Source organism: Haematobia irritans, chromosome 3 (genome assembly GCF_050003625.1).
Source record: "Haematobia irritans isolate KBUSLIRL chromosome 3, ASM5000362v1, whole genome shotgun sequence".
Classification (NCBI taxonomy): domain Eukaryota; kingdom Metazoa; phylum Arthropoda; class Insecta; order Diptera; family Muscidae; genus Haematobia; species Haematobia irritans.
In genome coordinates, this window is record NC_134399.1 from 3159247 (window position 1) to 3174141 (window position 14895).

A 14895-nucleotide genomic window follows, 5' to 3' on the forward strand; every position below is an offset into this window, starting at 1 on the left:
ACTAACACTACTACGAGTACACTGAATGCTTGGTCAGGACATTTTCATTTAGTGATAGAGTGCGTTGGGGTATGAATGACTACGTACTAGAGCATTTGGGTATTTACTACACTGTATAGCGGGTATTTAACGCGTTTTGTCACCTAAATGTTTCGGTGGAAAATGCGTGTGCCATGATAATTAATTTTTAACTAATTTGTATTTATATGCATTTCTGACACATCGCAGTTAATATGCGTACAGGACAAATGGACATACAGACAGACGGACAAACCGATGGAGATATGAACACAAGGCATAGTCAAACATACACAGATGACCAAATACAAAATCCTTTTATCCATAGCTCCTATAACAACCCACACCACCAGCAATAGCACTTGATTTGATTACACTGGAAAAAATAATAATAAGAGCTATCATGTTGTAATAAGGATAAGGTTATGTGCTTATACGGAACTCGTCCGTCTATCGACTATATCTTTCATTTGAAGTGGGAAACTCACAGTGGCAATGGTTAGGTTAGGTATTGGGGCAACCCGTTATTTTAGGCTCACTTACAGAATTTGCTCCTAGACTATTTTCTTTCGTCCATTTCCAAGTCTCTCATGAGACACTGTATGATCTAGAAATTTTTTCGCTCAATCTGTGTATCACTTTATCCATCCGCGTTTCTTCTAAGACTACATATGCAAAGTACTGTTTATAGCATCGCTTCAAAGACTAGGGAATGGAGTTCTTCTTTATTTCTGTTCACATACCTTTCAAAGCTCACACACCCCTTGTAAAGTATACATCTCTCAATGAGATGTGCAACCAATTTACCAAAATGGAGTATCTGGCTATTGAGAAATGCAAGTGGAAAAGTGTTAAAATTTTGCCATTTTTTTAATCGTTGATACTTATACCACTAAATGCTAAAAAATTAACTTTCTTGTGCCACCTTTTACCAATATTGTGACACATTTTAATTAATACCTTATGTAGCGTAATTGTTTTTTAAGTCAAAGTTTAGGATCCAGGGCCCTCTAACAGCACTTTTAAAATTTTAGCATTTTGGGAACTTTTATTCCCACAACATAATGTTGTCAGCTGAAAATGTGCAATGAAAACTTTCTTAGGGAACTCGGTTCTCCCATGAGCTGTTTATTTCGACGATTGATCTTCAATGAAATAGAGATAAACTATATAATTTGACCTTAGCAAAGTAGAAATCAAATGTTGTGTAAGTTGAATAAGGCAAAGTCTTCTACCAGAAACTTTTTTCGGGATATTCGAGTGTAATCCACAGCGGGTTCAATGAATTTACTGAATTTATTTTGATAAATTTTTCTCAATTTTTTTTTTTTTTTTTGAATTTATATTTTCAGTGTAGTATTAGTGGACATGTGGTGGGCGCAATATTTAGTCATTGTCACTATTTTGTGGTTACTTCGCGGTAATTCCATGTCCACGTTCTATGGCATTTAGTCTATGAATTTGTGTGAGTCTGTCTGTCTGTCTGTCCGTCTATTCTGTTTGTTTGATGCGTGTCATAAGGCTCAATTATATTATGACACCGGTAATTAAATGTTAGGCGTCATCAGTTGTGAAATGAACTTCGTTTAACTTACATTTCAAAATGTTAAGTAGCCATAAAGAGTCAGATGTGCCACTAGAGAATGAATGGTTGGGTGGGGAGGGGTTAGGATTTCAACTTAAATATAGTGAGAAATTAATGTTTTTTTGTAGGCCAACAAAGCGGATTATTTGTAGGTTTTTGTTCCATCTGAACAGGGTGTGTTGTACATATGCATGAGAGATGGTCTTAAGTCAGTCTTTGTTTTGATAAATTCTTATTTATTAATAATGAAATTTATCAAGTACATCCTAGGGAAGGACCTTAGTAGAGTACCTATACTTATGATATTTATCATTAGCCTCCGGCCCTTTAGAAAAGTAATATATTAGCGTTGTTATCAAAAACGGCAAACCTTCAAATTATCAAAAATAATTGTCAAAAACATAATGAAAAAGTGATGGTTACAAAAGATAAACTGCAGGGTCAGATTAAAATTATTGCTACCTAACATAAGACCATTTTTGATACTCACTGGTATTCAGTTCAAAGAACAAAAAATCAGCCACACTCAAAAAAACAGTTTACTTGGATCCAAAGATTTTGACCTTCCCATAACGATTTTGGTATTGATTCCGAACGTTTTAAATCTAGGACCAATAAAATTAAGTTTAGAATACAGATCTCATTCATGTATTTTCATTCTCCTTTTACGATATCTTAATAAAGGTAGTCGTGGACAAACAAATTTCAGTTTAAAAATCCAAATTATAACAGGTACGTAATTTTCTTAATTCAAAAAAGTAAAACTTTAAACCAAAGATTCAATAAATCAGTTGATTTAAAGACGATTAATTTCGAGCCCTAAAATTTACGTTGCCTAATCTTCCATATTAGGTAAATAATTTTTCAGTGCAGCTGCCCAAAGAATGTTTTCTAGCTATCTCAAATATCGCAACAATATGAGCCAACCGAACGAGCCAATGCAATTCCCATAGGTTAGGTTAGGTGGCAGCCCGATGCATCAGGCTCAATTAGACTATTCAGTCCATTGTGATACCACATTGGTGAACTTCTATCTTATCACTGAGTGCTGCCCGATTCCATGTTAAGCTCAATGACAAGGGACCTCCTTTTTATAGCCGAGTCCGAACGGCGTTCCACCTTGCAGTGAAACCACTTAAAGAAGCTTTGAAACCCTCAGAAATGTCACCAGCATTACTGAGGTGGGATAATCCACCGCTGGAAAACTTTTGTTGGTGTTCGGTCGAAGCAGGAGTCGAACCCACGACCTTGTGTATGCAAGGCGGGCATGCTAACCATTGCACCACGGTGGCAATTCCCATATTAACTATATTTGGCGCAGAGATGCAATTTTTTGTGCAAGGTGATAATTTTTTTCAAGTTTTATTGAAAAAACTTGAAAACTCAATTCTTCAATATAATATAAAAATTATTCTCCAATAACTGAAATAAAAAAAATCTTTGAATGATTTTTTGTCGTTTCATCTACAGCGCTTTGGAGAATGGCATCTATAAAGATCAAGTGTGATTGTATCCTGAGCATACATAATTCCTGTTTTGTCCTTGCCACATGAGTTGCAACTTAAGATGTCAGAAAACTCGTTGCCTTTGCACAAAAAACAATATGATGGGGAGGAGCTCCAATGCTGTTGGTGATGATGACAAATATACGCGCATAATTTAATGTGCAAGAAAACTGATGATGGATTCTTCGAATGCAGTAAAAGCAGCATCTCCAAGGTTTCTCCTTCATGAACGAAGGATATTATTGCGCATCGTTTGATTTGTAAAATTAAACGAAGCAGGGATACATATCATGCTGTAATATAAACCCAGGGCTCTTTGCTTATCGTCTGCATTTGTTGGGTATCCAAAAAAGTCAAAAGTGTTGGATAGCTTTTCTAACAAAATATGGGGAATATATGCGCACTGACACTTTACAAGCCAGCCAGGCATGAAAATTTTCATTTAGACTATGCCAATGAAAAGCGCTAAAAACGCAATGAAAATATTTTCAAGTCTTGGTATGGAGATTATGCCACTTGTGCTCTTTTTTTCATTTCCCTGGCTAATCGAAAGCTTTTAGCTGTTAGCATTGCTCTCTTTTTTTATTTTACATAAAATTGTTGGATACTTCAGCTCAGTTGGTGAATGATGTTAATTGGTTGATGGTGGTAGGCTTATATCTTTTGCCTCAAGCACTACTAATTAATTAATTCCATTTTTATGATTTCGCAAGTAATTTCTATGCACTTCATATATTCACATATTCACTGAATTGGTTAGGGGTTTTATACATATAATATTTTAAATATGAAAATATAACGAAACAACAAAATATTTTTTAGAAAGAGAAGCATAGGAGGCAATTATACACTAACAAAAAAATTGACATTAAGAAAATATACCATATATCTTAGCCATAAATATAGAGTTAACTTTTATTAGAATTAAATATTATTATAATGCACTGAATTTACTATCAAAAAGATGTCATTGTTTTTTTTTTTAGCAAACAACATATTAAAAATATACCTATACTAGTAAAAATATTTTTTATATTTTTCAAAAAACATTAACCTTGATCTGGAATTTTGTAATTCTTATTCCACTCTCAAAACTCATTTGTTTGGGCATTTTAACATTTCTGGATGACCTTTGGAATTTTCCAGAAACAAAAACATTGAATTCTTCAATCAACCATTTAAAATGTAGTTTTAATAACCCCTTAATTCCACAAAGAGATTTTTATCGTTGGTATATAAATACCACTGAAATGTATCACAATAAAATTGTATAAAAGTTGTTGTCATACGTGAAAGTGATTTCAAAGTTTACTACCATAATAGACGAATATGTGGATGAAAATAATCCTGGGCATTGTTGTAGCTGTGATATGTATGAATTTTGTGGTAAGAAAAATATTAAGGATAACCGATAAGAATAAAAAAAAATTTAAAAGAAGGATCAACTACAAGGATAAATCGAAATAATCCAAAAATGGGATCGATTACACCCAAAGAAAAAATACATTCCTCCGGAATGAAATTTTAGACAAACGAATTTTTAACAAGCGCTTCGCCGATTGTCTCTAAACTGTTTTCCTTTGGAAAGGAAAGTTTTTTAGAGTCAAACGAAATCGTCGATTATATGAAATTGCGTTCCGAAAAGAAAATTCTTCTTTAAGGGTACCCACCTCAGTAATGCTGGTGACATTTCTGAGGGTTTCAAAGCTTCTCTAAGTGGTTTCACTGTAATGTGGAACGCTGTTCGGACTCGGCTATAAAAAGGAGGTCCCTTGTCATTGAGCTTAACATGGAGTCGGGCAGCACTCAGTGATAAGAGAGAAGTTCACCAATGTGGTATCACATTGGACTGAATAGTCTAAGTGAGTCTGATACATCGGGCTGCCATCTCACCTAACCTAAGGGTACCGAAAAAAAAATCTAAAAGAAATTTGGGATCAATGAACATCTCGTTTGTTATTTAAGTTATCTCTTTATGACCTATAAAACTCGTTAAAAATAAAAACTCTAAAAATGCTAATTAAATAAAAAAATCCCTCTTTGGTCAAAATTTTAATTTCTAAGGAAAGTATTTTTTTTTTTGGTGTTTAAAATATTTGCGATTGCTTTCTGTAAATCTTGTTGTCCTTTGGATTTTTTTAACATTTTAGAGGACTAGTGTAATAATTGTAGCATTTCCTTCTTTATTCCTGGCATCAGGATGCAATGGCCCTAAATCATTGGAAAGATGAGGACCGTGAACTAGAAAGATTACAAAAGTTCTTTGATGATTTTGCACAGAAAATGAAGGATTATGAAGGTGAGTAGCAATATAATTCCCAATAATTTAATGTTTGGTTTTTTTTTTAATGAAATTTTATTTATTAAAACAAAAAATATTTTTACCATAAAATTAACTTTACACTCAAAAAAACAACGTTAATCCACATGAAAAAAGACAATTTTAATTACAAATGCCAATGTCTTAAAATAAATATAAAATATTTATCGACAAATTCAAACAAAAATTATTAGACATAATTAATTTTTTTCACTTGTAAAAGAAAATCTCGTAGTTTGAAAGAAAAAATGGTGGTCAAAATTGCAAACATTTCTTTAGAGAAAATGAACATATTTGTGGGAAAATTTACAAATTTTAATAAATCCGAAATTATTGTGAGGGAAATACGAATTTTTTATTTACTTATTCAATTTTGTATAGATTTCCCCCCTTTTTTTGTTAATTAAAATAACTATATAAAATATAATAATTTCGCTTAACTAAAATAGAGTTCAATTGATTTTAGTTCCCTGACACTTACACTCAAACTTACACTCAAAAAAAAAACGTTAATCCACATGAAAAAAGACAATTTTATATTACAAATGCCAATGTCTTAAAATAAATATAAAATATTTATCGACAAATTCAAACAAAAATTATTAGACATAATTAATTTTTTTCACTTGTAAAAGAAAATCTCGTAGTTTGAAAGAAAAAATGGTGGTCAAAATTGCAAACATTTCTTTAGAGAAAATGAACATATTTGTGGGAAAATTTACAAATTTTAATAAATCCGAAATTATTGTGAGGGAAATACGAATTTTTTATTTACTTATTCAATTTTGTATAGATTTCCCCCTTTTTTTGTTAATTAAAATAACTATCTAAAATATAATAATTTCGCTTAACTAAAATAGAGTTCAATTGATTTTAGTTCCCTGAAGAATTAATTTTTTTTGAGTGAGGAGTTACATTTGTAGAATTAATAGTGGCGATAATTTTCGGCAAAGTTTTTTATTCATTCCTACAAAAATTCCAATAACTGTGTTTCGAAAAAAATATTTTTGTGTAACAAAATAAAAAGTTTTTTTTTTCTTGAAATTATTTCCCGTTAATGATTAATTTGTTTACTTTTAATGTTTTTTTTTCCAGTTTTGAATGAAGCTGATTATCCCATCGATGATAATACATATGACTTCTAAAATCCAATCTTCATAGTTTGTTATGTGCTTTCTAGAATTGGAGTTGTGATGTAGTACGTCCCATAAGTTTCAAATACCTATTGGAATATATGGCTGTAAAAAAGATTTACACAAACCAAAATTGCACCATGAAATACTTGGATAAATAAATGAACTGTAAATAAATTAAAAATCGTGAGTTTTTTAATTGTAGGTTTCTATTTCTAAGTGAGAGAAAGTCTGACTTAAAAATGAAAATTAAGAAATCAAGTACACTAAAGGAATAAATTTTAGACAAACTTTTCTTTTGAAGCTAAACAATTTCGTTTAAAACAAATAAATAGAGACCATCGTTGTTGCATCGCTTGTTTGAAATTTTGGGTGTTTTTCGTTTGTCGAAAATTTCGTTCCGGAGGAGAGTATGTTTTCGTTGGGTGTACAACTAAACGAAACCGTGAATAATTTTTAAGGATTAAGGATAGGAAACTGCGGTCTTTTTCGGACTACAAGTCTCGATCTCTATCTGAAGCGCAACTTAGCTAGAATAACGGCAAACAAGAAATACTTTCTTCTCAAATGAAATTTTAGACCAACGAACATCGTTTGGAAATTTTTTTTCGAGGTATACCGTTTTAAAGGCTGTGAAAAAAATGTAATAAATACCTGGTCACTTTTCAATTTCTAACTAATTTTAACATCACTTTCTCGTTATTTTTTTAGCACATATCAGTGTTCATAAATTATATTTAAATGTAATCTTTTGCCCCCATGGAGAATCGAACCACAAATATAACATTAATCATCATGCCGCCTAGCAGATCTATTTATAGACCAGCGTGTAGTGGACACACAAAGCACATTAAAAAAAAAACTTCGTTAAATAAAACAAACAACTTTAGTTACAATCGCCTGATGCTCAGTTTATTACAAACGTAATAATTTTTTAATATATTCCAAAAATTGTTTATGAATATATGATTATATTTGTGAAGTGCTTTTGGTTTTATTTGTATGGTATGCAAATGATATTGGGGAATTAATTATTTAAAAACAATTCCAATAAGTCTTCAACGTTTCATTAAATAACTATCAAATGCTTATTTTAAAATGAAGAGACTTAAGTTATTTTTCAAATTAATGGGGAAAATTGATTTAAAGTCCATATAAATACTAGCAATTATCTTTAGACTAAAATTTAGTTAACCGTGAGTTCATTTCTTTAGCGCACAATAATAACGAAAGATGCTTAAATTAAAACTTTTGCTCACCCTTTGGGTTTGCGCTGTATATTTAGGACTACATTTAGCTAAAGCTAATGAAAACAGTTTGCTGGAAGATACAGATGATAAAATCGGATTGATATCAGCCCCTTGGAAAGGAGATGATGATTTTGTTGCAGTGGCAAGTGCCTTTCTTGATATCGATTTAATTGAACAGGTAAATATTGGACACTTAAGAAAATCTATTATTTATATGAAAAATAAATCGATTTTCTTTTGGTTTGTATGAAAACAGTCTATTGGCAATATCCACCCCACATTTGGACCTATATCGGAAATTGATCTACCCTTTAGTGCTCCCTTTAATATCAGAGAAAAACGACATTCATATGGGCATGGATATCACGTAGATGATAGTAAGTAATGAGTTCGCTGTGTAAACGTCCAATTTTCTTAATTACATATTTATACGGTTTATAGCTTGCAGACCAATATCTGTTGGCAAAGCAAATCGAGTAACCAAGGGATGAATTATGTATGCAATATTTATGGAGTTAAACAATAGATTTAAATAAATAAAATTAAAAAAAAAACTGATAAGAGAATTAAGGCGCCAAGTCTAGTCACAATTAATGTAGGAACTTGTGTACACTTAAAAATATATTGACCTGATGTGAAATGAATTATGAAATTTTAATTTAAGGTTAACACATTTTTAAAATAATGATTTTTTCTTTAATCCAAAGATTCAATATCTCAGTAATTTTTTTAATGTAAAATCTATTTTTGTCCGCTATTCATATCCTAATTTTAATGAAAAAAATTTAAAGCAATGAATGTAAACTTTCTTGTCCCTAATATTGTGTAAAAATTTAGATATATCAAGTCAATAATTTTTTCAAATGCCCTCAATTAAATTAAAATATTGAGTCTTCAAAATATCATAGAATCGCAATCTGAACAGAAATGTCTGATATTAGTAGCGATAGTTGATTCTGAACGTACAAATTTAGTATGCCACTAATATTGAGTCCATTATTAAACAAGTGAGTAAAGTAGAAAGTCGGGCGGGGCCGACTATATCATACCCTAAACCACCCCTACTGAATTAGTAAATATAAGCATTTGTGGTGTATCATTGGTATAGGTTTTGGAGAACATAAAGGGGGGTACATGTTTATGGGTGTCTTGTCACAATCTGAGCAGAAATGTCTAATATTAGGAGCTATAGTTTATTTTGCACCAAAAGAGTTAGTATGCCACTAATATTGAGTCAATTATTAAAAAAGAGGAAATCGGCCAATTAGTTGTGGGTAATAAATCCAAATTTCTGCAAATAGGGCAATAGATTTATGTAAGAGCTACATGTAAGTCTAAATACGATCAGCTAGTACATCAAAATTTGAAATTTGAATAACAGGTTAATAAATAAGAGTACTATGGCTAAATATGACAAAATCGAGCGATGCATATATATGGGACCTATATCTAAATCTGAACCAATTTGTATAATATTTTGCAGGTATGATTGATACTACAGAAGGTCAATTTGTGTAAAATTTGAGTACGATCAGTTAATAAGTGAGGCCCCAGTGGTCAAAAATAAGGTTATTAGGGGCAAATTTTTCAAAATCGGGCGATACATATATATGGGAGCTATATCTAAATTTGAACCGATTTCTATGAAATTTTGCACATACAGTTGCTACTATAGAAAATTACAGTTAGCCAACCTTGCTTACGATCGCTTGATAAATAACGGTTTTACGGCCAAATTTGGCATAATCGGGCGATACATATATATGGGAGCTATATCTAAATCTGAACCGATTTCGATGAAATTTCGCACATACAGTTAGAGCTATAGAAGATTACATTTAGCCAACTTTGAGTACGATCGGTTGATAAATAAGGGTTTTACGGCCAAATTTGACCAAATCGGGCGATAAATATATATGGGAGCTATATCTAAATATGAACCGATTTCAATGAAATTGCGCACATACAGTTAGAGGTATAGAAGATTATATTTAGCCAACTTTGAGTACTACCGGTTGATAAAAAAAGGGTTTTATGGCCAAATTTGGCAAAATCGGGCGATACATATATATGAGAGCTATATCTAAATCTGAACCGATTTCGATTATTTTTGGCACATATTGTCAGTACCATAAAATATTAGAGTTAGCCAAGTTTGAGTAAGATCGCTTAATAAATAAGGTTTTTATGGCTATATCTAAATCTGAACCGATTTAGATGAAATTTTGCAGACTTGAAGAACGATGAAAAGACTACTTTTTGCCAAATTTGGTGACGATGCGTTTGAAAACAAACACAACGTGACCCCATTTGTCGAAATCGGGCGATACATATATACGGGGGCTATATCTAAATTTGATCCGATTTCTTCCAAATTCAATAGCGTTCGTCCTTGTGCCCAAAAAAGTCCCTGTACCAAATTTCATCAAAATCGGTTAATAATTGCGACCGGAATCCTGTGAACAACAAATACATGGACAGACGGACGGACGGACGGACAGACGGACGGACGGACGGACGGACAGACGGACGGACGGACTGACAGACGGACGGACGGACGGACAGACGGACGGACACCAAGCGGCTAGATCGACTCAGGAGGTGATTCTGAGTCGATCGGTATATATTTTATGGGGTCTAAAATCAATATTTCTGGTAGGCACATTTTTTGGCCGATCAAATTTATTATACCCTGACCACTATGTGGTTTAGGGTATAAAAAGAGGAAATCGCTCAATTAGTGTGCCCAATAAATCCAAATTTCTGAAAATAGGGCAATAGATTTATGTAATAGCTACATTTAAGTCTAAATACGATCGGCTAATACATGTACATTTGAAATTTGAACAACATTGGTTAATAAATAAGAGTATTATGGCAAATTTGGGAAAATCGATCGATACATATATATGGGAGTAATATCTAAATCTGAACCGATTTGGAAGATATTTTCCAGATTTGGTTGATACCACATAAGGTTGACTTGTGCTACATTAGAGTAAGATCGGGTATTAAATAAGGATATTATGGTCAGAAATAAAGTTATAAGGGGTAAATTTTTCAAAAACGGGCGATACATATATATGGGTGCTATATCTAAATCTAAATCTGAACCGATTTGGATTATATTTTTCAGGTTTTGTTGATATTATAGGAGATTACCTTATGCTAAATTTGAGTAAGATCGCTTAATAAATGAGGCCACTATGGTCAAAAATAAGGTTACAATGGCCAAATTTGTGAAAATCGGGCGCTACATACACATTTGGGAGCTATAACTAAATCTGAATCGATTTGGATGATATTTTGCACATAGAGTCAGTGATATAGAAGATTAGAATAAGCCAAAATTGAGTAAGATCGGTTGATAAAAAAGGAACTTATGGCCAAATTTGGAAAAATCGGACGATACATATATACCCAGCAAAAAATTTGGAAGTTCTTCCAAAGGCACAACTTTAAAAGCACTTCCAGAAGATGCACTCCCAAAGATGTTCTTTATTTTAACTACCCAGGAAGTTCTTTTAATTCAATTTTTTATAATTGTTTTTTGTTTTTCATATTTTAATGGGTAATTTTAACTTTTTTGTTTCAAATAGGTTAAAAACAGTGTAAAATGGTCAAAAAATGGGATTTGTTGAAAATATTTGGGATCAAACGTTTCCAACAAGCATTAGAATCCATTAAAAATTATAAAAAAATTATAAAAACTATTTATTTGACAAAATATCACAGAATTTTTTAATTTCCATCCAAAACATTGAATTCGGATCACTCCTAAAAAAGTGATGCAAATTCAGTGCAACGACTGTTGAAATGGAGGACTTCCGAACTATGACAAGCCCATGTTCAATTCATCGCTTCTGCGTCAATTTTGCACCACTTCCGGATCCAAAAAGAACATGTTCATTACTTTTTTAGCGACGCTTTTTTGCTGGGTATGGGAGCTATATCTAAATCTGAACCGATTTCGATGAAATTTGGCACACTTAAAGGGTGGTCGATTGGATTACTTTGTGACAAATTTGACGCCGATCGGATAGTAAATGAACGTAATCTGACCCCATTTATCGAAATAAGGCGATACATATATATGGGAGCTATACCTAAATGTGATCCGATTTGTTTCCAAATTCAACAGCGTTCGTCCCTGTACCAAAAAAACGCCACAAAACAAATTTCATCCAAATCGGTTAATAATTGCGACCGGAATTCTGCGAACAACAAAAACATGGAAGGACAGACAGGCGCCAAGCGCTAGATCGACTCAGGAGGTGATTCTGAGCCGATCAGTATATATTTTATGGGGTCTAAAATCAATATTTCTGGTAGGCACATTTTTTGGCAGATCAAAGTTATTATACCCTGACCACTATGTGGTTTAGGACATAAACATTGGCTTGAATTCACTTTGATTTCAAATGCGTCTTTCGTAATATCTCATCTCCTTAAAGTATGCTATAAAAACCAACTATGTATTAAAATACAACTTACAAACTAGTATAAAAAGCTTTAAATCAGTCACCTTCAAACTGTTGCCTAATATTTCTCGTCAACCTCTCTATATAATTAACTCGCTGACTATCCAAAATGTGTGAGCACACCAAATCGTTAAACCAATTTTGCAAAACACTTTCATTCACTTGGCGATATTATTAACGAGCCACATGCCTATTCAAGTGAAAATTATTTAATAAAATTAATAACATTAATTTCAACCCGCAGACATTTGTGTGTCTGTTAAACTTAGAACAATCATTCAATATCAACAACATTCACTTTAATATAAGCATCTAAGGAAAAACAAAAGTATACACATGTAGATGCGGAATATTTTTAGAATTTTGTATATGCCAGAAACCAAGACTAAGTTTAATATTTTCAAGTAGAAGCCAGCGTTTGAGAGGCAACGCACATTAGCCTCTAAATCTCTACACGAGTAAGTGTTAAACTGAATAGACATCAAATTGTTTTAAATTTCATCATACATCACTACCTTCAACACCCTCAAATAACTACAGAATCTTACGACAGCGTCATAGATAATTTGCCTTAATATCACCCATGTTTCCTTTTTTGTATTTTTGATGGGGTAGTAGGAAGCCAATGATATTGTGCGATATCTTTTAGTGTGATCGTTTAGCCTTTATTTCCATTTCTAGAGTAGAAATTGTAACTAAGTAATGATAGTTACTTTTCAGTCGCTAATTTGTTTATATTTATATGGTGTGAAGGTTTAAAAATCAGATTAGATTTTCGGATACACTGCGTTGCAATAGATCGCTTTCTATATAAAAAAATATATTTGACAATCCTGTCGTAGTACTGAAGAGACGAAGTAATTATACCCTAAACCTTTACCTGATGAATAAAATGTGTCTGGCATAGAAGTATACACAAGCTGGGCTAATCTAGTACTGGCTCTCCGTCTGTCTGATCATCTATGCAAACATCCACCATCTTGATGATTCGCATCCATTTTTTTTTTAACACAAAGACCAAAGGTAGTGTATGTGAAAAAATTTCGAATAAAGGTGAGTGTTAAGTTCGAGTTTAGCCGCTAAAGTGAAAACTAAATCAGTAAAAAAGGCATACAATTATGCCTATTGGTTGCAAATTTTATTATACTTGATAGGGAATATTCCAAAGGATTATTAAAGAAAAGTAATCGTGAAAAAATGACGATTTTAGCGGCTAAACTCGAACTTAATACACACCTTAAATATGGAAAGCGATAGAATGAATATGGAAAAAATACGACGGTGGTCTCATAAGTAATTAGTGTACAAAAAAAGAACAAATACCTTGGGAAAGTGATGAATTATGGTTCATCCTCCATACTATCCTTTTTTGTTTTAAAACGATACACTTCGCCTCGGAATGTTCATTTTTGGAGTCATTCGTGACGCCAAGAACCTCATCGATCGACTTATTTAGTTATAGTCGTCGTTTGGAGTAACATTAGGAGAAAACAGTGAATGGACAGCAATTTGTAGTACAACTAAGCCGCGGCAAGGTTGGATAAGCGTCGAAATAATACTAGAGCCCTGTAATAGCTTTATCCTTCACCAGGTAGTCTTCGTCTTCCTCAGTATACCCAACCAGTTGTAATCCGGGTGTTCGGTTTTCCTGTGTAAACTAATGAATCCATATTTCGTCCGAAACGAATCACAAACCCCCTGTAATTCCGCTGATTTTACGGCTGCTCTTGTAGTCCGAACGCAACAAAGACGACACCGCTGCCATACCCAAAATCTCGTGCAAGATATGTGATCTTTTAAGAGCCTACACGCAGAGAAGGAACATGATTACCCCAACCATGTTCCATGAGCAAAATGTTACATTTTCACGGAAAACATATAGCATGTTTGTCGAAACCATGTTCTTTTCTCGGAGATTATGTATCTAATTTCGGAAAGCATGTTATGTTTGATGAGAAATGAATATTTTTGCGACAAAAATGCTACATGATGGCTGTGAAAAAGTAAAATGGTGCTCCAGAAACATGTTCGAGGTGATCGTATTCCTTCTCTGGGTGTAGTGTTTCAATCATCTCACGTAACTTCAGTAGGTTATCTATCAATATGAGACCATAGGCTTTTATCACGATATTCTGTGAAATCAGGTGATAGACCAAATACAAAAATATTTCTTCAGATTGCGAACTGGTGTCTTCAAGTAAATTTCTTCTATGAGATTCCTTAATGAAATACATTTTCATTAAATTTATTTTAAATTATTTTTTCGGAGATATACGAATAATAATTCGTTGATGTTGATTGTTTAAATTTAATTTGAAAATTCCATATCATTAGCATCAGTATAGGTCAATAAATCATCATTTATTCACACATTACTCATTTGAACTTCAATAACCATGACCCCATCTTATGACACCCACTATCACAAATCACAGTTGAAATCCGAGCTCTTAATACAGTTATACGTTGTTGTATTTTTTTTTTTCACCGATGAGATCTGAGCAATAATTCTCGCAATCTAGAGAACTCATAGAAAGCCAGTGGACGAGTGAATGTATAAGGAAATACGCTTGATGGAAAGCTGAAAGTGAATAAGAAGAAAT

At 32.7% G+C, this 14895-nt stretch overlaps 2 protein-coding genes across 3 annotated transcripts in view; one reads left to right on the top strand and one right to left on the bottom strand.

Moving 5' to 3' along the window:
* Nucleotides 1-6604: 6604 nt before the first annotated feature.
* Nucleotides 6605-14895, bottom strand: part of LOC142229677 (uncharacterized) — a 116174-nt gene continuing 107883 nt past the window's right edge. The window contains exon 4 of one of the 2 annotated variants that reach the window (XM_075300258.1): nucleotides 6605-6666. In XM_075300258.1, the coding sequence (XP_075156373.1) occupies nucleotides 6605-6666 (62 nt within the window). Of the gene's footprint in view, nucleotides 6667-14521; nucleotides 14874-14895 lie in introns of those variants that run through there. The other variant, XM_075300257.1, reaches the window with a different exon arrangement.
* Nucleotides 7753-8455, top strand: LOC142229823 (uncharacterized). The gene is made up of 3 exons (XM_075300401.1): nucleotides 7753-7989; nucleotides 8068-8188; nucleotides 8253-8455. Exons 1-3 carry the CDS (start codon nucleotides 7795-7797, stop codon nucleotides 8300-8302), a joined length of 366 nt encoding a protein of 121 aa, XP_075156516.1. The 5' UTR covers nucleotides 7753-7794; the 3' UTR covers nucleotides 8303-8455.